This window comes from Rhinatrema bivittatum, chromosome 3 (genome assembly GCF_901001135.1).
Source record: "Rhinatrema bivittatum chromosome 3, aRhiBiv1.1, whole genome shotgun sequence".
Taxonomy (NCBI): domain Eukaryota; kingdom Metazoa; phylum Chordata; class Amphibia; order Gymnophiona; family Rhinatrematidae; genus Rhinatrema; species Rhinatrema bivittatum.
In genome coordinates this window covers 537086214-537110247 of record NC_042617.1, presented here as the reverse complement: position 1 = coordinate 537110247, position 24034 = coordinate 537086214, and the positions used below count along the sequence as shown (strand labels likewise).

Sequence of the window (24034 nt, the reverse complement as noted above, 5' to 3'; positions counted from 1 at the left end):
TGTGAGGAGGTAATTAATTGCAGCAAGACAGTTTCCCCATGTCTTGAGGGATTTGGAGAGAGATTCTGTGATGGGAATGAGGATTTGGACATTATCCACGTAAATAAAGTGGGTGAGACCTAGATCGGAAAGGAGTTGGCATAGGGGTAGCAGGTAGATGTTGAAGAGGGTGGAAGATAGGGAGGATCCTTGTGGAACGCCTCAAGTTAGGTTGATGGGCGTGGATTCACTGTTGCCTATTCTGACTTTAGTGTCTGTTCTTAAGTGTGATGGCTCACCGTCCGTGAGGCCTTGGTCGCCGCCCTTCCGTCGGCCGTCCTGTGTCGCCACCCGCGGCCAAGGTTCCTGGAGTTTGCCAGGCTCGAGTAAATCCCGGGGTCCGGGCCTCCGCTGGCCCTGGTTTGACTGGGCTCCTAAGTTCACTTCAAGCAGGGTTGGGGGTAAGCAAGCCCCCGATCCCCCCCAAAGACAACACAGAGAGAGAGAGTGCTAGTTCCTTCAAAGCAGTTTATCAAGTACCACCTGGAAACATTACATGAGGGTTGTCCCATCCCCCTCCAACCCTCCGGTTCTCTTACAAGCAGTGCTATTACAGAGTAACCCTCTTACTTCTTATGCTTAGCTCTATCACAGGAGCTAACCCACAGGCCCCTTTAGAGCCCTCCTCCCGGGCTTCCCCTTTAGGCTAAGGAGTATCCTTTACCCCACACAGCTTACTCGGTATCCATATATGAACTGGAGGACTCCTCTCCCCCTGAACCTACCTCCATCTCTGACTCCGAAGAGCTGGGTTTTTGTGGCCAGTTCCACCAAGGGGGCACGCCCTCTTTCTCCACCTCCATGGGCTCATCTGTGTCTGCCTCATTAAGGTCTATGCCTGCCACCTGTTTGCCTTCAGGCTTTCCTCCCTTGTCTGGTGGTGTTTCAGGGAAGCTGGGATTCGTAGTCCTTCTCTTCCCCTGCGCCCCCTGCTGTCTGGCTCTGGTATTCTTGCTGCTCTTATAGTAGCTTGTCAGCTCCTGCCTGCGGCTGGGCTGCGCTACATCACATAAGGTAAGATTCAAACCAGTGCAAGGCTGTTCCTGTAATGCCAATTTCAGTGAGATGGTTAATTAGAATGTTGTGGCTGATGGTGTCAAATGCTGATGATATGTCAAGCAAGGCAAGAATGTAGGAGTGGCCATGATCTAATCCTTTGAAACATAGAAACATAGAAATGACGGCAGAAGAAGACCAAACGGCCCATCAAGTCTGCCCAGCAAGCTACGCACTTTATCCATTTTTTTTTCCCTTTTTCACTCTCCCACCTGTTACTATTGGCTTCCAGTACCCTCCAGCCCTAATTCCCCTCCACCCAATTTAGAGAGCATCTCTGTATCTGCATCCAAGTGACATCCAGCTCAATTAGGGGTAGCAACCGCTGTAACAAGCAGGCCACCCCCTTGCCCCCTACTCTTACCCACCCCTGTTTTTATTTTTTTGTTTTGTTTTATTTTTTTTTGGAAATAGCAGCCCTCCATCCTTCTGCTCCGTGAAGGTGGAACACCAACTACTGGCCACTGGCATCCCGCTCCGTGAATGCCTCTGTGGCTACTGCCGCTCCGTGCACTGTTTGAATGCCGCTGTGGCTACTGCCGCTCCGTGCAGTGTTTGAATGCCTCCACTTTATTCACGCCCTCTAGACTTGATGGATCCACAGTGTTTATCCCACGCCCCTTTGAAGTCGTTCACAGTTTTAGACTTCACCACTTCCTCCAGAAGGGCATTCCAGGCATCCACCACCCTTTACGTGAAGAAATACTTCCTGACATTGGTTCTTAATCTTCCTCCCTGGAGCCTCAGCTCGTGACCTCTGGTTCTGCTGATTTTTTTCTGACAGAAAAGGTTTGTCGTTGTCTTTGGATCATTAAAGTTTTTCAAGTATCTGAAAGTCTGAATCATATCACCCCTGCTCCTCCTTTCCTCCAGGGAGTACATATTTAGATTCTTCAATCTCTCCTCGTATGTCATCCTATGAAGACCCTCCACCTTCCTGGTCGCCCTTCTCTGTACCGCTTCCATCTTGTCCTTGTCTCTTTGAGAGATTAGTAGGGTTTCCGTACTGAAGAATCTTGTGCTAAAGAAAAAAAACAGTTCTGCCAAACTGGCATTGAGGCCATTGAAGCGGATGGACCAGGGAGCTGCAACATCCATTGGAAATAAGGAGTTGCCAAAAGATACTTCAGCTTTTCAGGGGAGGCGGTGTAGAAATCTGAATAAATAAATAGTTCTTTGGCATTAAAGCCTGTGGTTAGGCACAAAGAGCGAGTCCACATTTACTCTCCCAGCTCATGTTGAGCAGAGAGCTCTGAGCACTCAGGTACAGACCTGAGAAGATCCAGGGTTGAAGAACTATCGAAAGACTAGGAATGTCAATACAGATCTCTTTTTGACGTACAGCTCTGGAAGTAAGGAGCTACTGCACTGCATATAACTCTGCCCTCCTTTCGTAGCAACTGCCACAACTGTCTCCACAGACCATTGACTCCCCTCAAAACACTCCAAGGCTCCCATCATTTTTCTGCCCTATTTAACTTTGAAGAACTCAGGGGGCCTATTGCAGGGCCAGTGACTCAGTACATGAAGAGTGATGAGCGGCCAGCATCATCCAGCTCAGTTCATTATGGTGTGTCCAGTAGATCTTTTCTTGTGATGTCTCTTATTTATTTATTTATTTATTTATTGGTTTTGAATTTTTATGTAACCGACATTCCTGTAAAGAATACAGATCACACCGGTTTACATTGAAACAGAACTTTCGCTGGGAGGCGATACATTAAACATTGAACACTAGCGTATTATAACATTCAAACATTTGGAAACAAGGAACAATTACAAACCGAAAGCAGCTTCAACGCAGAATTAATAAAAAATAAGAATAAAAATATAAATACTTTAATACAAGATACCAATAACACACTTCAAGCTCTGAGGTTCACTGTTGACGCAAGGTGTGCCATGTTGTAGTTGGACAGTTTCATATAAACATATAGAAAATGACAGCAGATAAAGACCATGCAGCCCATCCAGTCTGCCTTCCACATCTCCTATTCAGTTTTATCGTCTTTTCTTCTCCTTCAGAGATCCTCTTTGTTTTCTTGATTTCTGGTATAGTCCTCGTCTCCACCACCTCCATAGGGAGGCTGTTCTCTGTGACCTCCTTGGAAATATTTCCTTATTACTTTTGAATCTATCCCCTTTCACTATCATCCCATGACCCTTTTTTCTAGAGCCTCCTTTCCATTGAAAGAGGCCCACCTCCTCTGAATTTATTATATGGTGGTATTAGAATGTCTTTGACATAACTCCTGCTTCCTTCCTTTCCTCCATGGTATACATGTCTAGATCTTTAAGTCTGTCCCCATATGCTTTATTAGGTTGATCATTTTAGTAGCTGCCTTCTGGACTGACTCTATTCGGTTTATATCCTTTTGAAAGTGTGGTCTTCAGAACTGTACACGGTACTCCAATTGAGGTCTCACCAGAGACTTATATCAAGGCAGTATCACCTACTTTTTCTTGCTGACTATTCCTCTCCCTAAGCATCCAGCCATTCTTCTGGTTTTTGCTATCCTCTTCTACCTGTTTAGCCACCTAAAATCATCAAATATGATCACCTCTAGATCTCGCTCTTTTGTGCACAGAAGAACTTCAACCCCTATACTCTACTGCTCCCTTGGGTTTTTGCAACCCAAATACATGATCCTTCATTTTGTAGCATTAAATTTTAGCTGCCAAACTTCATATTATTTCTCAGGCTTCACTAGATCTTGCTTTGTTTTGCACACTTTCCAGGTTGTCTGCCTTGTTGCAGATTGTGGTATCATCTGCAAAAAGGCAACTCTAATGGAGTGGAGGAGTAGCATAGTAATTAGAGTAGTGGGCTGCAAATAAGGAAAGCCAAGGTTCAACTCCCACTGCTGCTCTTGTGACCTTGGGCAAGTCACTTCACTGTCCATTGCCTCAGGTACAGACTTAGATTGTGAACCCACTGGGAACAGGAAAATATACAGAGTACCTGAAAGTGTTCTGCTTTGAATTTCCTGAAAAACAGAATATAAATAAAATATTTAACCTTTGGTACTCAGTTTGTTTATAAGTCACCTCTTCAGCATCATGAAATCCAAATACACTACGACTAGCGTTCTCCCCGAATCTAACTCCCTTGTCACCCATTCAAAGAAATTATTAGATTTTTCTGACCAGAACTACTTCTGGTAAAACCATACTGTCTCAGAAACTGCACTATCCTTTGTTTTAACAGCAATTCCATTAATTTACTCCCTACCAAGTCCAACTAACCAGCGTGTAGTTCTGTGGTTTCTCCTTACTTCCACTTTGTGAAGAACCACCACATCTACATCTCTCTCTTAGAGTCAGGAGTGGTTATAAAGTACTGGAGATAGGCAGATGCGGTGGTTCTTTACAAAGTGGAAGTAAGGAGAAACCCGAGTCGGCAAACCGCGAGAACGGCAGCCATCTTGGGGATTTCTGCAGCTCCCGATTTGGGGCTGCAGGACTCAGAAGAGCCAGATTTTTCATTTTCTCCCCCCCGATTTGAGCCCCGCGCATGCCCAGGATGAGGACTCCTCCTCCCCCCCCCCCCCCCCGGGAAATCCAGGCCACGTTTTTCTTCTGAATTTGTGCTATTAATGCACAAATCTTATTTGGCCAGTCTACAGGAGGAGGAGGAATCTCTACCAGGTCCTCCCCCCCACTAAGATCCCCCAAATGCCCTCTCCGCTTGCTCCCGCGGCACCAGATGCGCAGGGGTCCATCCAAGTTTGAGTGGTACCGGGGGTTCCCCCACCCCTGGATCCTCCGGCTCCACCGTGACACCAGATCAGGATCCGGATGCAGATTTGGCGGGGCCTGCCCCCCCCCCTCTGGAGAGGGATGATCCACGAGTGCTCCACTTATTTCAGAAGGAAGAGCTGGAACCGCTCATTCCCTTCATACTTCAGGAGCTGGGGATTGAGATCCCTCCGGACGAAACAGTCACGGCTGCGATGCCAGCTCACGTGGACCCGGTCCTGGCGGGATTCAGGGCTCCTCCATGCACTTTCCCCTTCCATCCTATGCACAAGCTGCTGCTCCTCCGAGAATGGGAAGCTCCTGAGACGGGGCTCCGAGTGGGGAGAGCTATGGACAAGCTCTATCCTCTCCCCAAGGATTACCTGGAGGTGCTTAAAATCCCTAAGTGGATTCTTCTGTGTCTGCGGTCACCAAGCACACCACTATTCTGGTGGTGGAGCCATGGTGTTGAAGGACGTGCAGGACCGCAAGCTCAAATTCTATCTCAAGCGTAACTTCTAAGTCCTGGCCTTAGGAATCTAGGCGACGATGTGCAGCAGTCTCATGCAGAGGGCAAGCCTTAGGTGGTTCAACAATTGCTCAGCACCCAGAACCTCCCATCTGCAGAGGTGGAGCAGGCTGAATGGTTGGAAGGCACTGTAGCGTATGGGGCGGATGCTCTTTACGATTTACTTTGCATGCAGGCCAAAGCGATGGTTTCCGCGGTGTCGGCCAGACGTCTCCTCTGGCTGCGCAATTGGTTGGTGGATTCTTCTTCCAAGTCTCAGTTGGGCACACTTCCTTTCAAGGGTAAGTTGCTTTTTAGCGAGGACTTAGAACAGCTTATTAAGTCCTTGGGTGAGCACAAGGTCCATAAGCTGCTGTAGGACTGCCTGAAACAGTCAAGGTCTTTTTTCCCCTACACGTTCCCGCTTCAGGGGCCAGCAAAGGTATAATAATCGGGCACAAGGTTCTTTCTCTCGAGGAAATTCCTCCAGATCCCAGTCCTGGTCTCATTCCTTTCGGGGCCGTCGGGCCTTCCGAGATGGTAACCCACAGCATTCTGCCACAAAGCCCGCCTCCCAATGAGATCCGGCTGGCTCATTCCTCCATTATAAACTTAGGTGGTCGCCTCTCCTTGTTCTTAGAGTAATGGGCCAAAATTACATCGGACCAGTGGGTCCTCGAAATAATAGAGAAAGGTTACGCTTTGGAGTTTGCTCGAGACCTGCTGGATCTGTACATAGTCTCTCCTTGCGGACACCGAAAGCGGGCTGCCGTATTCCAGACTCTTGCCAGGCTCCAGGAGCTGGGAGCCATAGTCCCAGTCCCAGTGGAGGAACAAGGCGCCGGCCGGTATTCCATCTACTTCATTGTGCCGAAAAAGGACAGTTCCTTCCGTCTGATCCTGGACCTCAAGAGAGTCAACCGGACCCTCAGGGTACCGCATTTTCAGATGGAGACCCTGAGGGCTGTCATAGCGGCTGTTCGCTCCGGTGAATATCTGGCCTCTCTCGATTTGAAGGAGGCTTAATTACACATCCCGATTCGCCACGAGCATCAGAAGTATCTCCGATTCAACAATCTGGGCCAGCATTTTCAGTTCAGGGCTCTGCCCTTCGGCCTGGCCACCGCGCCACGCACTTTCACCAAGGTTATGGAGGTTGTGGCGGCTGCCCTCCAACGAGAAGGAGTCCTGGTCCATCCTTACCTGGATGACTGGCTCGTGCGGGTCAAGTCGGAGACTGTCTGCAGGCTCGCAGTTGACCGGGTCCTTGCTCTCCTCACCTCTCTCGGGTGGATAGTCAATTTTCCCAAAAGCAATCTGCAGCCCTCCCAGGTCTTGGAATTTCTGGGGGCGTGCTTCGATACCCGGTTCGGCAAGGTGTTCCTGCCGGACGCTTAGGTACTCAAGCTTATGGACCAAGTGCACAGCCTTTTCTCGCTTCTGCTTCCCACAGCATGGGGACTACCTTCAGTTCCTGGGGACCATGGCTTCCACTATCGACCTGGTCCCCTGGGCTTTTGTGCATATGCGACCATTACAGAAAGCTTTGCTATCCCGCTGGAAACCAGAGTTGGAACAGTTCTGGACGATTCTCCCGCTCTCAGACTCTACCATTGCCGACGTACAATGGTGGCTCTCACTGATGCACCTTCCAAGGGGCATGTCCCTTCAGACTCCGCAGTGGATTTTAGTCACGACAGATGCCAGTCTCTTCGGATGGGGAGCAGTCTGCCAGTCACAGGCCACGCAGGGATACTGGTCCTCAGCCCAATCCCGCTGGCACATCAATCACCTGGAGGCCCGGGCGGTCCATCTAGCTCTCAAGGTTTTTCTCCCTCTGACGGTGCAAGTACTCTCGGACAACTCCACCACGGTGGCTTATATCATTCGACAGGGGGGCACCGGGAGTCGCCTGGTGGCCCTAGAAGCCAGCAGACTCTTTGCCTGGGCAGAATGTCACCTGGAGCGCCTAGCAGCCTCCCATATAGCGGGCAAGAAGAATGTGCAAACCGATTTCTTGAGTCATCAGCGTCTCGATCCAGGCGAGTGGGAGTTATCAGACGGAGCGATGGATCTGATCATCAGCAGATGGGGGTCCTCCTCACCTGGACCTGATGGCAACCTTGAGCAATGCCAAAGCTCCCAGGTTCTTCAACCGCTGGAGGGAGCACTGTTCGGAAGAAGTGGATGCTCTTGTCCTTCCCTGGCCCCACGACATCCTTCTGTACGTGTTTCCTCCTTGGCCTCTAGTAGGAAAAGTTCTCCGAAGAATAGAACTTCACAGGGGACCGGTCATCCTCGTGGCACCCGAATGGCCCCGCAGACCGTGGTTCACGGATCTGGTAAACCTGGCAACGGACGGTCGTCTTTGTCTCGGCCATCTCCCTCGCCTACTCTGGCAGGGTCCCATATTTTTCGACCAGGCGGATTGCTTCTGTCTAGCGGCTTGGCTTTTGAACGGCGAAGACTGAGAAAGAAGGGATATAAAGAGGAAGTTATATCCACCCTGCTTCGAGCCCGTAAGTCGTCTACTTCTCTGGCTTATATCCACATTTGGAAAGTTTTTGAAAATGTATGAGCAGAATCAGGTGTCTCGGCTCGTTCAGCTCCGGTTTCTGTGATTCTTTCCTTCCTCCAGAAGGGCCTCTCCAAGGGTCTCTCATTCAGCTCGTTGTACATCCAAGTGTCCGCTCTTGGCTCTCTCTTAAGTAACATTGATGGTTATGCAATAGCGTCTCACCCGGATGTTGTCAGTTTCCTCAAGGGCGCCAAGCATTTGAAGCCGCCCGTCCGGTCCACTTGTCCTTTGTGGAGTCTTAATTTAGTCCTTCGGGCTCTCTGTGAGGCTCCTTTCGAAGCTCTCCATCGGACTACCCTTAAGGATCTGACGCTCAAGACAGTTTTCCTGGTTTCTATTTGCTCCGCCAGACGGGTGTTGGAGATTCAAGCGTTGTCCTGTCGGGAACCCTTTCTGCGGTTTTCTGATTCCGGAGTTTCTCTCAAGACTGTACCTTCTTTCTTGCCGAAGGTTGATTCTTCCTTTAATGTCAATCAGTCGGTGGAGCTTCCCGTGTTCTCTCCTGCGGATATCGCGAGTACAGTTGGGGGTGATCTTCACCGCCTTGATGTAAAACGCATTTTACTGCATTACCTCCAGGTCACCAATGATTTTCGGGACTCAGATCATCTTTTTGTCCTGTGGAGTGGTCCAAATAGGGGCAACCAAGCTTCTAAGACTACAATTGCTTGGTGGTTGGAGGCGATCTCGTCAGCCTATATCTGTCAAGGCTGGGCAGTTCCGGAGGGCCTAAAGGCTCATTACTTGCATTCTCAGGCTAATTCTTGGGGGGAGAGTCAATCGGTCTCTCTGCAGGAAATATGCAGGGCCACTACATGGAAATCCCTGCATACCTTTGTTCGACATTACCGCCTTGATGTACAGGCGCCAGTGTTTGGTTCCTTCGGTCGGCAGGTGCTTTGAGCGGGACTGTCTCTGTCCCACCCTCTGTATTGACGCTTTGGTACATCCCACAGTCTGGACTGATCCGGGTCCGTACAGGGAAAGGAAAATTAGTTCTTACCTATTGATTTTCATTTCTGTAGTACCACGGATCAGTCCAGATACCCTTCCCTGTATTTTCTGCCGTCCACTCGAAACTCTTTTTGCAGGTTACTGGATGTTTTTCATCTGTGATTATCCTTAAAGGCACCGGAAGCATCTGTTCTGAAGATAATGGATATGCAAGAGCGATCATATTCAGTCCATTCAATGTTTGCAATTGTTTAGTTTTTGAGAGTTCTCTCGTTACTTGCTTGAGTTCTATTGTTACTTGCTTGATCTTTTACTGGTTATCTTTATTCTTATCTGCTTTGACAATGGTTATACTGAAGGGCTGCAGGGTAAGCTCTGTCCTGATATAGGATACCCTTTCAGTTTTGGTCTGTCTCCATTTGCTGGACAGAAGGCTCAACCCACGGACTGGACTGATCCGTGGTACTACAGGAACGAAAATTAACAGGTAAGAACTAATTTTCCTTTCTTGACTTCCTTGTCAGGTCCCTCTTTTCAGTCAGTGCTTCCTCGGTCAGTAAGTTCTTACTGTTTTTAACTCTAGCCTGCGTTTGATTCCTGACGCCTCGCCGCACGGTGACCAGCGGTCATCGACCATATGCTGGGTGTTTTCCGTGGCGTTGACCGGTTTTCATCAATGCCCCCAGTGCCTGTGGACCATTTCCATCACGGATCCGCATGAGGTCTGTATCCTCTGCCTGGGGCCTCACACGACGTCCGTGGATGTCGTCTGTGTGACCAGATGGCCCCCAAGGTCCATTGGGAGCATCTTGATAAGATGGAAAAACTTCGAGACAGCAGCCTGTGTGGCCATGGGTGGGCATTGGCGCCCGGAGGATGGCGTGGCTCAGAGCCTCGGACCTCCATCCGGAGGTCAAGGAAAGGTTAGCCGACCTCCTCTGCACAGGTGAAAACCTCTTCAGGGATAAAGTCCGGGATGCGTTAGCATAACTGAAGGATCATCATGACACCCTTCAACAGCTGTCTGCTAGCACCTCCGAAGGCCCATCCTCTCCCAGGAAATCCTCCAGGCCGGGATCCCGGAAGCCCTTTTACAGGCAGAGGAAAAAATATCCTCCAGCCTCCTAGGCACATATGCCATGCACTGGCTCTAGGGGCAATCCTCGCCAGCAGCAAGCACCTAGACCCCAGCCGGCTCCCCAACAAGTTCCGACCACGGGCTTTTGACTGGTGGTGAGAGAGCGAAAGTCAGTTGACCATGCCCCTGATGCCGGATCCCCCAGTAGGAGACAGGCTCCTTAGTTTCGTCCATCGCTGGGAAGAGATCACTTCGGACTGATGGGTCCTTTCTATCATCCGTCAGGGGTACCGTCTCAATTTCAGCCAACTCCCAGGGACCTCTCCCCCATGTCCATCATGGGGTTCGTCCACCCAGCAGGTCATACTTCAAACAGAGCTCTCCGCCCTTCTAACAGCAGGAGCGATAGAGCTGGTCCCTCACTCCCAGCAGGGCCGAGGGTACTATTTGAGGTATTTCCTCATTCCGAAAAGGAATGGAAGCTTGTGCCCCATCCTCAACCTCAGGGCATTGAACAGGTTTCTTGCAAGAGAAAAATTCAAGATGGTCTCTCTGAGCACGCTGATTCCCCTCCTCAGAGGAGGAGACTGGCTTTGCTCCCTCAATCTCAAGTATTGCATATGCTCACATACCATCAGTCACAGGAAGTACCTCTGCTTCTGCACCCGCATTTTCACCAAATGCCTGGCGGTGGTAGCGGCCTACCCCAGATGTCGAACGATGCATGTCTTCCCGTACCTTAACGTCTGGTTAATCAATAGCGGCTTCCGGGCGGGGGCCCTGAGTGCTCTGGCCCTGACAGTGCAGGGCGACAAACTTTGGGGTTCGTTATCAACTACCCCAAGTTTCATCTCTGCCCGTCTACTCAGCTGGACTTCATAGGGGCCAGGCTGGACACAGCTCAGGAGAGAGCGTTATTGCCCAAGAATCGGGCCCTTGCCCTCGCCTCGCTGTCGACCTCTGTCTGCAACAGCCAGCAGGTGTCTGCCCACCTCCTGCTCCGCCTGCTAGGCCACATGGCGGCCTCTATCCATGTTACCCCTCTCGCAAGCCTGTGCATGCGGATGGCCTGTCACAATGGCGACAGGCCTCCCAGGACCTCGAGACTCCCATCACAGTCCCAGACAGATCCTCTGTGAGTTTCTCTGTCCTGGTGGGAAGACCTCTCCAACTTGGAGAGGGAACTCCCCTTCCAGTCTGCTCCGCCTCAGATGATCCTCACCACCAATGCCTCTCCTCAAGGCTGGGGAGCCCTTCTGGACAGTCAAATAAACTTCCTGGAACTTCGGGCAATCCATTATGCCTTGTGGGCATTCAGAGACCGGCTGTTGCACAAGGCAGTCCTGATCCAGACAGACAACCAGGTAGTGATGTGTATATCAACAGGCAGGGTGGCATGGGTTCATTCCTCCTCTGCTACGAGGCAGTGCACGTGTGGACCCTGGGCCCTTTCACAAGGGATGTTTCTGTGACCGACATACCTGCCGGGCCATCTCAATGTGCTGGTGGACTGCTTAAGTCATTCCTTCCAGTCACATGAGTGGTCCCTCAATCCGAAGGTAACAGCTGAACTACTTCGCCAGTGGGGGTACGCCGGATGTGGATCTCTTCGCCTCCCCACACAACCACTAGGTGAGCAGGTTCTGCTTCCTGGTGTCAGAGGGTGGGCATCCAGCCTGCAATGCCTTCTCCCTCCACTGGGGGTGAAGCCTACTGTACGAGTACCCCCCTCTACTGCTCCTCTCGAGGACACTGCTGAAGCTTCAGTAGGACAGGGGAACCATGATATTCGTGGCACCCTCTAGGCCCTGACAAGTCTAGTTCCTGCTTCTACAGGACCTGTCGGTACGGGCACCCATCTGGCTGGGGACAGCGCCCGATCTCATCTCGCAGAATCAGGGTGCTCTGCACCATCCAGACCTCCAGGTGATGGCCCCTAACAGCTTGAATGTTGAGCACGTAGTCCTCCAGCCCTTGGCGCTCTCGGACTGCGTCTCCCAGGTTCTGGTGGTGTCTCGGAAGCCTTCCATCAGGAAGTCCTACATCTTGAAGTGGAAAAGGTTTTCCATCTGGTGCACAGGGCATGATTTAGATCCTTTTTCATGTCCCCTTCCCCGGCTGTTGGACTACCTGTGGCATCTTCCCGAGTCTGGGCTTCAAACCAGCTCAGTCAGGGTTCACCTTAGCGCTGTCGGTGTGTACCATCAGGGTGTCACTGGCACGCCCATTTCGGTGCAACCTTTAGTAGGCCGTTTCATGCGGGCCCTCCACCAGCTGAAGCCCCCTCTTCGGCCTCCGGTTGCATCCTGGGACCTCAACTTTGTCCTGGCACGACTCATGCGACCTCCTTTTGAGCCGCTGCAATCCTGCAATCTGAAGTTCCTCACCTGGAAAGTCATATTCTGGTGGCGATTACTTCGGCTCATAAGGTCAGTGAGCTTCAATCTCTGGTTACATACCCACCATACACGAAGTTCTTCCATGATCGTGTGGTCTCGCGTACGCATCTGAAGTTTCTGCCCAAGGTTGTAACTGATTTTTATATCAATCAGTCCATCATTTTACCCACCTTCTTTCCAAGGCCTCATTCCCACTCGGGGGAACAGGCTCTTCATACTTTGGACTGTAAAAGGGCTTTAGCTTTCTATCTAGATCACACTGCCGGCCACAGACAGTCCACTCAGCTCTTCATGTCCTTTGATTCCAACAGGCTGGGACTGGTGGTGGGTAAACAGACCTTGTTGAACTGGCTGGCGGATTGCATCACCTTCTGCTGTGCGCGGGCAGGCCTTCCGCTAGCTGGCAGAGTAAAGGCTCACTCTGTGCGGACTCTGGCAACGTCAGTGGTTCATTTGCATGCAGTCCCCATTGTTGAAATTTGCCGGACCACAACCTGGAGTTCTCTTCATACGTTTGTGGCTCATTATTGCTTGGATAAGGACAGGCATCAGGACAGTACTTTTGGTCAATCCATCCTGAGAAACCTGTTCCAGGCTTGACCCCAACTCTTCGTGCTTCTGTGAGAACCAGACAGTCCCCATCGATCTACAGCACCGCAGTTGTGTTGTGCCCGTTGGCACCTTGTTCAGCCACTATTGGTGTCTCCTGCTACAGGACAGTCTGGAACTTGGTATTCACCCACATGTGAGGACTTACCATCCTGCTTGTCCTAGGAGAAAGCTGTTGTAATTAGTGAGGTTTGGGTGGACCCTTGGACACTGTGGCAGCTGACCACGCCCACGGGGGGGGGGGGGGGGGGGGGGGAGGGGGGCAGTCCCGTGAGGGGCCACAGGTCAGGCTCAGCTGAGGACAAACAAACACAGAGATTGATCTTTATTTAAACAATGTTGTGTAGCCACCAGAGGTGGCAGTGATGAGTAGTTGAAGTAGCCCAGCTGGACTAGTATCCCTCAGGCGCTGGAACAGTGACTCCTCCGGTAGCAGTGCTCTAGTGGAAAGAACTGAGAATGAGTACAGTGGAATATGAACAAGCCCCAGTATGGAGAACCCCAGGATAGGAAGAGCAGGCCCTCGAGGAGCGAGTACCTGATCCCTAAGAGCTGAGAGGCTTGAAGGAGATATACTCACACAGCGGTTCCACGTAAGAGATGGCATCAGGGCTGGAATGGAGGCAGGCCCTCGAGAAGCGAGTACCTGGTTCCAGGGAAAGCTCTGAGGTGGAGATGGTGGTACTCACTGGTGTTGAAGAAAGCAAATCCTTCCAGGCAGAAGAGAAGGTAGGAGCAGGCAGCGAGTCAGGGAACATGGGCCCTTGAGGAGCAAGTACTGGTTTCCTGATAGCGACCTGAAAAGCAAGTGAGGCCCCCGAGGAGCGGGTACCCCATTAGCGATGAGTCCAATGAAGATTGGAGGCGAAGTAGCTGGGTACGAGAGCGAATCCCATCCATAAGAATCCCCCTTGCTAACTCAAAGGCTAGCAAACAGTGTAGGCTTTAAATATCCGGGCAGCGTGACGTCATCACAGGGGGACGCCCCTGAGGTTCGCGCCAGGTAGGAAATAAGAGCGAGGGCCGTGTGGCGCATGCGCCCTAAGGTACAGAAGGAGCATGGCGGGAGGCAGCGCCCAAGCCGGCCGGGAACGCCAGAGAGGACAGCAGACAGATGCTGTGGCAGCTAGGAGGAGGAGCAAAAGAGAGAAGTAGGAGGAGTGCAGCCGTCGGGAAGGGACGGTTGCAACAAAAGCGCAGTTGCTTACCTGTAACAGGTATTCTCCTAGGAGAACAGGATGTTTGTCCTCAGGAATCCCACCTGCCTCCCCACGGAGTTGGGTTCTCCTTACGGTTTGTTGTTTTATATTTTCGCTTGTATCTTTTATCTTTGTTACAAGACTGAAGGGGTACCTCGCATGGACGCGTGGATAGCGGCATGCTGGCATGCTCAGTGTACTGGTCAAAGCTTCTAGAAACTTTGACAAAAGTTTTCTGTGCCGGGCTCCATTAGATGATGTCACCCACATGTGAGGGCTAGCATCCTGCTGTCCTAGGAGAACACCTGTTACAGGTAAGCAACTGTGCTTTTACTTATTTTATAGCAGTTCATCTGCATAATGCATACATAGCTCTCTGGGAGTTTCACACTTTTTTTTTTTTTTAATAAAAATGAAGAGTTCATGTTATCATAGAGACCTGCATAGTCTCAAAATATCATTAAAGATAAGAGTCCTCCAATCAGTATCAAAGCCCTTTATTTCAGCAGAACTAACATTAGACAAACTGACGCCCATGCCAGAATTGATTTTACAACCTACGCATTCCTTCTGTAAGGCCTGTATTTCTCAGACTCAGCACAAATAGAGGAATGTCCATAATTCATTGCTGTCTGTCTTCCATTTGTCTTGGTTCAGAGAGAATAAGCTTCTTTAAGATATACTCTGAAAATGTTGGTCTAAATTATCCCTACAATCCTAGTATAAAACCATCCTCCTCGTTAGGTTTGCCAGTCTTTTTTGAAGGATGCTGTACCCCTTCTTCAACAGGTGGACTCCATCTCTGCCCAGCAGTCCTTGGAACATCATCCCATTGTTAAGGAAGCCAAAACAGAGGGGGAAACTGCTTCTGTTCATTGATGCCCCACACCTGTGCTCCAAGAATATACCCTTAGCACTGAAAGTTAGTTGACACATGGTTCAGTGCAGCTTTGATATCAACTCCTGTTTTTAATGAAAATGACTCCAAAGATTAGTGGGGGCTCAACAAACTGCTCAAACTTGGTGTTGCATAGTGAGTACTTCTCTTCAGAGCCAGTCTCTGCTGATCCCTAAGATGACACCATGTTTGGGCAATCTATTGTAAAGAATCTGTTTGAAGCTTCAATTCCAAACACAGCATCCTGTGATCCATTTTTATTATTTTAGGCTGTCCTCTTTGTTGTTCTGTTGAAAAAAAAAATAGAGCTCTAATGTGCCAAAAATAGTTGACCTGCCCTGTGTGGTGTCCTCCCCTTTTTATTTTGAGGATAACCCTTAGCTAGGAAGTCCCAGTTGTCTGATGGGTGAACTGCTTATCCTCTGAGAAAAGTTACTTATCTGCCAAAGGTGCTCTATAAAGACAGCAGTTCACCAGTCAAACAAATCCACCCTCTTCCTCTTCTGGAGTTGAGCTCATTAGCTTAATGACAGGATTGAAACATACTGTGGACAAGCAGCTGCACAGAAACTGTTGTGTATGGGCCAGTGGAGCTGAAGAACTTCCTGGAAAGCTCTGGAAGAGGCTGTCCAGTTTCACAGCATTAGGTTGTGTGACTGGTGAACTGCTATCCTCAGAGAACTCCTATTACAGTTAAGTGACTTCATTTTTTTGATGAGTTATTTAATGATTTTTTTCCATTGAGGTATGTATTTTCTTATTTAATTTGTCTTGTTCTTTCTTTCCCATTCTTTTCTTTGGTGTCTTCTTGTTTCTCTTTCTGGTCTTTTCTTCTCCTTTACCTATAGATCATGTTGACTCATCCAGGGTTAACTTAAATATTTCTTCTTCATAGAGCGTAAACTGTTCCTGACAGTTCTGTTCACACTACTCTGCTTGCCTGCCATAGGGTGCAGTTATGTTGGAAAGGTGGATTATCAGGGTCTGTCATGACACTAGAAAATACTGCTAACAGCCTGGAATATGCTCTTGCAGGAGCAAAGTTTCAGGATCTATTACAGGAGTCTTGAAGTCCCCAGTCCTCATTTGTGTTTATGATTTAAAAAAAAAAAAAAAGAGAGGCGACTGTTCAGTGGTCATATTAAAGTTACACGAAGTAATTTCTACTCCCTTGTACGCCCATTGTTCATGCATATCTAGTTTATATTTACCTAGTGAGATTCTCTTATATATTTTGTACTTTCACTGCTTCAATACATACCCTTCCATCCCATATTCCCTATGTGACTCATGCTTATTCCTATGTATTCTGTTTCCTTTCATACATTCTTGCTGTCTGCTTTTCTATTCCTGTGTGTACTTCTTACTGTACATGTATTCATTCTATTTTCTGTTTCATTACAAGGTTTCTTTATATTCATGTTTCTTCCTTTGTGTTCTGTGGTAGGCTGGAGATCTGTTTGAGAAGGTCCGGAATTCCCAGAGGGCCCTGGATTGTTACTGCAAGGGCAGTGCCTTCCAAAAAGGTAACAGCAGCAAATGTCGCAGGCTCTCAATTGCACAAAAAGGTCTTTCCCTGTATGTACCAGGATCAGTCCAGGACACCTGGGTTGTGACTCCGCACCAGTAGATGGAGACAGACTAAAACTTGTGGGCGGAGCCATATATGCCCCTGTGCCAGTCACAGCCCCTCAGTCTTACTCTGTCTCCAGTAGATGGTGCAGGTGCGGTCACAGCTCCTTCCTGCCCTGGTTTTGGTACTCCGTCAGGGTCGGTTCTTTTTTCTTGGGTTTTAGGCCAGTTTCGCTAGGGTGCTTTAATTTTGAATTTTGAATTTTTCTGTTTACCAAATTGTCACTGTCGTTCCGTCCGCCCTGCCTCCCAAGGGGGTTGTGAGGTCCTGAGGGGACTACCCCCCCTGGTTGAGGCCGCTGCTAGGGTCGAGGACCCGGCTTTCTTAGTAGCAGCGTCAGGGGTGACACCGGGGAGCCCGGTTCACTCCCCCTGTTGGATTAGGGCTCCAGGACTGTGGACAGCGACAGGTTTGTTTGTTGTAAAAAAAAAAAAAAAAAAAAAAAAGGGGTTTGTTTTTTTGTGCCGGCTCTCTCTCTCTCTCTCGTAGCGTCGCCGCTCTCCGGTGGGGGCGCTGCTGGTGGGGGGGGGGGTCGGCCGTTCGCTGCATTTTATTGGAGGTGTCTCTTCCCTACGGCGGTCCTTGGTCCCCGTTTCGCGCCTTTTCTTTCGCCGGCTTGACTTGTGGCTCGGTTGCCGGGCCGGCGGTTCGGCGCGCGCGCTGCTTCCCAGACGGTGAGGGATCGTCCGTGGCGCCTCGGGGGGGGGGGGCTCGTTCGTAACCCGCGCGATCGCCGCCGCGCGGGGGAGGGGGCGCGAAAGAAAGGCCTCAAGAGCTCTTCCCGCTCCGTGCGGCAGTGGCGGCCATTTTGGCCGCGGCTGGCGCCTGAGAAGCGGGGGGCCCCCTTCGGCGGCCGCGAAATGGCGCGGGACACGGCGGGCGCCTGAGCGGCGGGTGGTCCCTCCTTCGGCGGTCGGCTCGGCGGGTCATTCGCCTGGTGCTGTGGAACTGGGACGGCTTGACCGGCATTTGTTGCTGCTGCAGTTGGCAGCGGTCCCGATCGCGACACGCAGGGACCCTGAGGCGGTAAGGGTAGCCATTTTGCCGCTGCAGTCGGCAGCGGTCCCAATCGCGGCTCGGGCAGCCATTTTGCCGCCACGGTCTACAGCGGTCCCAATCGCGGCGGCAGCGTCCCGATCGCGGCAGGGGCAGTCGTTTTGCTGCCCTGGTCGGCAGCGGTCCCGATAGCGGCGGGAACCTTCGGGAGGGGGGGCAGAAATCGTCGCCTCCACTTCTCCTCAACGGTTCCCTCTGCGTCCCTCAGTTCCCGCGGGTCCCTCGGGAAAGGGGGCAGGAGTCGTTGGGCATGCGCGGGGCCTTTGGGGCCCATAGGGCGCGCAAACGTTCAGCGGTTTAACGGCTGGGGGTCTCATAGCGCCGTTTTCTAGGCCTCAGGAACGGCAATCGGTGGGCCCCGGCCGGAGGGCCGCGAGTTAAAAGGTTTTGAGGACCATTCCACCTCGGGACGTTTGGGAGTCCTCGGTCTCGTCCTCGGCTCAGGAGGGCTCGGAGAACTCGTCCCCGCCCCCGAGGGGGGCAGAGAGTGACAGGCACCCTTCGCCCAGAGCCAGGCATTAGCACCGGACGTCCGAAGGGGCAGTTACCAGTTCCCAGGGTTGTCCAGCTGTTCTCCTCCCCGTCATTCTAAGAAAAGTTAGGGATCTCGCGCCTCCGGGGGAGGCTAGAGGAGGCTCCGTGGATTCAGGGTGGGTCAGGTCTGCGTGGCCCTCTACCACCTTCCCGGTCCCGCTCTTGACTATGGACCTGCGGCATTGGGACAGGGACATCCTGGACTTGGGGCTGAAGGTTCCCCCGGCAATGGACAAGTTTCACCCTCTGCACGAGGAGGCCTTGGAGGTGTTGCGGGTCCCTAAGGTGGACTCTTCCACGTCAGCAGTCCCGAAGCGCACTCCCATCCCGATGCGGGATACCGCGGACTTATGGGATCTCTAGGATTGACATTTGGAGGTGCAATTGAAGAAGGCCTGCGGGGCTTCCGCCCGGGGCTTGGGCCGCAGTCTGGAGTGATTTTGCACTTCGGGCTGGCTTGGGATGAGCCCATCAGCTTCTGGCCACTGAGGGGAGCCCTGGCGATCACAGGGGCCTAGGCTTCACAGCGAAATGTGGTCGGTCCATCTCTTGCTGCAGCCTCAACACGCCGTTCCTAACGTCAGGGCGCTGTTGTCGTCATTTTTCGAGGACTGGGCCGGCATAACGTCAGACCAGTCGGTCCTCAACGTGATAGGACACGGCTACGCGTTAGATTGTGCTCGTACTTCAGCGGACAAGTTCCTTATCTCGCCCTGCAAGGCCCCGAGAAGACTGCTGCTGTGCTCGACACCATCCGACGCTTAGACGGCTTGGGAGGTTTTTTTTCCCCAATCACGGTCAGCCGACACGGCAAGGGCCGTTACTCCATCTACTTCATCGTCCCGAAGAAAGACGGCACGTCCACACTGATTCTGGATCTCAAAGGGATAAGTCGATGCCTTTGCATTCCTCACTTCAAAATGGAGACGATTCGTTCAGTCATCGCTGCGGTAAGGCCCGGCGAGTTCCTGGCCTCCAAGTTCCTGGCCTCCCTGGATCTCACGGAGGCATATCTTCACATCGGCATTCATCCGTCATTCCAACGCGTCCTCAGGTTCTGCATACTAGGGCGGCAGTACCAGTTCCGAGCGCTCCCCTTCGGGCTCGCGACGGCCCCACGTACATGCACGAAGCTGATGGTAGTGGTGGCGGCGTAGCTGCGCCGAGAAGGTCTCTTGGTCCATTCTTACCTGGACGATTGGTTGATTCGGGCGACGTCCGAGGCTCGGGTCGGATGGCGGTAGCCAGGGTCCTCCACCTTCTGCAGTCCATAGGATGGGTGATCAACTGCAGCAAGAGTCATCTGACACCCCGCGCAGACCTTGGAATATCTGGGAGCTCTTTTCGACACAAAGCTGGGCAAGGTGTTCCTGTCGCACGAACGGGTGTGCAAACTGCAAGCTCAAGTACGACGCCTATTGTCTCTCCGCCAACCGCGGGTCTGCGATTACTTTATGGTCCTAGGGCCTATGGCTTCAACGCTGGCGCTGATTCCCTGGGCATTCGCTCATCTGCGACCATTACAGTCCTACTTTCTATCCTGCTGGAAGCCGGTCTCGGAGGAACTCAATCTACCGCTTCCGCTCACGGAACACGCGAGGTCCAGCCTGCTCTGGTGGCTGGATCCCAAGCATCTGTCGTCTGGGGTCTCCTTTCGGGTGCCCAACTGGACAGTGGTGACCACGGATGCCAGCCTTTCCGGTTGGGGAGCGGTCTGCGTGGGGAGCGCAGTCCAAGGCCTATGGTCCGTGTCGCCAGCCCAGGGGTCTGGCCATCGCCTAGAGACCGGAGCGGTCCGTCTGGCCCTGCCTGCAAGCCTTCCTGCCGTTGCTGCGGGGGAAGGCAGTTCGAGTGTTGTCGGACACTGTGACCACTGTGGCATACATCAACCGCCAGGGCGGGACAAGGAGCCCCCAGGTGGCGGAGGAAGCTCAGTGCTTGATGGCCTGGTCGGAGCTACATCTCAGCAACATAGCAGCGTCTCACATTGCGGGAGTTGACAACGTGCAGGCGGATTTTTTCTCGGCCGTCATCGCCTGGATTCCGGAGAGTGGGAGTTGTGGCCGAAGCATTTCTGCTCATTTGCAAAACGTGGGGGGGTGCCCCACATGGATCTCATGGCCACGTGGCACGACGCGAAGGCCCCGCGATTTTTCAGTCGACTTCGAGGACGGGGGGCAGAAGGCGTCGATGTGTTGGTGCTTCCCTGGCCGACGAATGTGCTGCTCTACGTGTTTCCCCCGTGGCCGATGTTCGGCAAGATTCTACGGCACATAGAATTGCACCCAGCCAAGGTGATCTTGGTGGCACCGGAGTGGCCGCGCCGGCCGTGGTTCGCAGACCTCGCCCAGCTGGCGGTATCAGCGCCCTTTCGGCTCCAAGGAATGGCGGGCCTGCTCCATCAGGGCCCCGTCTGTTTGGAGGATACGGATCACTTCTATCTCGCGGCATGGCTTGAGGAGTCGGCTGAAGTGGAAAGGTTACTCAGATGCGGTGGTAGCCATGCTGCTGCGTTCCAGGAAGCAGTCAACGTCTCTGGCGTATGTCCGTGTCTGGGTGGTCTTTGAGGAATGGTGCGTGCAGCGTGGGGTGGACCCCACTTCGGCTTCCGTCTCCGACATTCTGGCGTTCCTCCAGGCAGGTTTGGCCAAGGGTCTGGCGGGCAGTTCGCTACGGGTCCAAGTGGCGGCGCTTGGTTGTTTGCGAGGTAAGGTCCGTGGTACGTCCCTGGCACTTCATCCGGACATTTCTCGTTTCCTTCGGGGTGCTAAGCACCTTCGTCCTCCATTGCGTCTCCCTTGTCCGGCTTGGAACCTCAATTGGGTTCTCTCCGCTCTCTGCACGGCGCCGTTTGAGCCCTTGAAACGCGCAACTCTTAAGGATCTCACTTTAAAAACGGCGTTCTTGGTGGCGATTGCCTCGGCACGGCGTGTTTCCGAGTTACAGGCCCTGTCCTGTAGAGAACCTTTCTTGCGTATTTCGGATTCCGGAGTTTCTTTGCGGACGGTTCCCTCCTTTCTTCCGAAAGTTGTGTCGTCTTTTCACGTGAATCAATCGGTGGAGTTGCCAGCTTTTGTGGGAAGGGAGTCCTCCGTTCCAGAAGAAAGGGAATTACGGAAGCTTGACGTGCGGAGATCCCTCCTTCCCTATCTGGAGGTTACTAATCCTTTTCGGGTCACAGATCATCTGTTTGTCCTGTTCTCTGGTCCAAAGACAGGGGCAGCAGCGTCACGCACAACGATCGCCCGTTGGCTCAAGGAGGCCATTGGTTCGGCTTACTTAATGCGGGGAAAACCACTTCCCGTGGGCCTGAAGGCTCACTCGACTCGTTCTCGACTCGTTCTCAATCGGCGTCCTGGGCGGAAGCTTCGCAGGTGTCGCCTCAGGAAATTTGCAGGGCGGCTACCTGGCAGACGTTGCATACCTTTATCAGGCATTACCGGTTGGATGTCCGGGCTACCGGTTCCGGGGGTTTGGAGAGAGGGTACTCCGAGCGGGACTCTCTGCTTCCCACCCTTGGTAGGTTTGCTCTGGTACATCCCAGGTGTCCTGGACTGATCCTGGTACGTACAGGGAAAGGAAAATTAGTTTCTTACCTGATAATTTTCGTTCCTGTAGTACCAAGGATCAGTCCAGGATCCCGCCCGCAGTGCTGCGCTGAAGTAATGGAGAGTCCGCTCTTTGTTCTGAATTATTCTGTTCCGCTTGTTTAGCTCTCTCGGTTGGAGAGTCCGTTTCCAGGAGGGGTGTTTTTTCTTTCCCCGGTTTTTAAGCGGTTTATAGCGAGTTTAGTTCTCTGGTTGTGTTTCTACTTTGACATTACGTATGACTGAGGGGCTGTGACTGGCACAGGGGCATATATGGCTCCGCCCACAAGTTTTAGTCTGTCTCCATCTACTGGTGCGGAGTCACAACCCAGGTGTCCTGGACTGATCCTTGGTACTACAGGAACGAAAATTATCAGGTAAGAAACTAATTTTCCTATTTACATAGCAGAGAATACTCTTTCAAAGAGAGTCTATATCTGTCTGTACATAGCTATGCTGACTATCTCCTGCTGTACTGTATGTGATTATGATAATAGAACTCCTCAGTTGAGGCTATCCCTCACTAATGAAGGTATTAGGTACCGGTGATATTGAAAAGTCAGCATTTAACTGGATAACTCTCAAGCTATCTGGCTAAATGCCTTTGATTACTGGTCTTGTAGAAACTACACCTCAAAATGAAAAATTCCTTTGCCAGTGCCAGTTCTGGTTCCAGATTTAGACAGCTCTTCCACAGCAGTCTAATAGGATCAGGTCATCATTCTATTGTGGAAAAATGTGACTTGAGTTGAAGAAGTATTTTAAAGATACACAAGGTTTGCCTTTTCCTGCATCATCGGAGCAAATGTCACCAATTTTGAACACTATAGCTTCCAAACTGGACCATTAATCCATTTTACTGCCTTATCAACGTAGAAATGAAAAGATTCTGACTCTGATGCACATTCAGTCTCATGATAAACCTTTTTCTGGGGGTAGGACAATCCCAGAAGAATCTTTTATCATCTGATTCATAGGCAGGCTCAGGATCATCTTATGCCTCTATATCATTAAGTTCAAATGATGAGGAATCCCCAGATCTCCATCAGATCCATCCCCTCAGCAACCTATGAATACATCTTCTCCGGAAGACATGATATACCTTGCCTTTGTTCAAAAGGTGGCCAGAAAATTCATTCAATTTCCAAACGAAGCAGAGCCTAGTGATGATGTATTTGAATTGTTCAAATACATTCAGTCATCTAGACAAGTAGTACCAGTTCTAGTACCCAGAGCTTCAAGAAAGAATATGGAAAACACCTTTCCCTGTACGTACCAGGATCAGTCCAGACTGCTGGGTTATGCCTCCCCTTCAGCAGATGGAGTCAGAGAAAAGCTGAAAAGCACCCCCCAGATATACTGGTGTGCCACCTGCGATCCCTCAGTATTTTCTCTGACTCTAGCAGATTGAGAGGCATAACCTGCGGTCCTGATCTCTCGGTTTTCCACATTGCTTATCCAGGTTTTGTTTATCTCAATTAACCCTGACTAGATTAATTCGTTTCTTCCTTCCTTCCTTTGTCTAGTTTAAAAAAAAAAAAGGAAATATTTTTGAATTAACGGAGGTTGGTCTTGTCTATTGGTGTTTTTTGCGCAGCGAGGTGACAAACTTCAGGGCAGGCTTGTAGGGCACTGCCCTCTCACTATTTACCCGGAGCTAGGATAGTCCCAGGGGACAGGGGGAGAGATTACCGGTGGGCCGGTCACCCTCCCCCCACATGTAATATGTTCCAGAGGTTCCTCTGAAGGGGGCTTGTAAGCTTTGTTTATTCATTAAAAAAAAAAAAAAAAACCACACAACGGAAACAGCGGCCGCTTAAGTCCTGTTGGTGGCAGGCAGTGAGCCTTTTCATTTCAGCCCCGGCCTGCCATTAATCGGTCCCGGGACTACAGAGGGGGTGGCTAGCTCACCCGGTGCGTTCCTGTGACTAGCGGTGCAGTACTTACATTTTTGGCGCGCTTTTTTGTGGCAGTTTGTCTTCCCACATCGGCATGCCACGTTCTTCGGCCTGCACGGCCTGTGGGGGGGCGGGGGCGCAACTCTCCCGAGAGGGTCTCTGCTCCCGATGTCTTCCCGGGGGCGAGGGACCCTCTCGGGAGCCGAGCGCTGCCCACAGCGGATCCTCTCTCCCCGGCTCAGCATGACAGAAGAGGGTTCAGGTTCCCCG

General features: G+C 51.5%; 1 protein-coding gene across 1 annotated transcript in view; it reads left to right on the top strand.

Annotated features, from left to right (window-relative positions):
- IFT172 (intraflagellar transport 172) overlaps positions 1-24034 on the top strand; it is a 649332-nt gene that overhangs the window by 319314 nt on the left and 305984 nt on the right. Inside the window, exon 23 of the mRNA XM_029596359.1 lies at positions 16504-16582. Coding sequence (XP_029452219.1) covers positions 16504-16582 — 79 coding nt within the window. The remainder of the gene's footprint in view (positions 1-16503; positions 16583-24034) is intronic.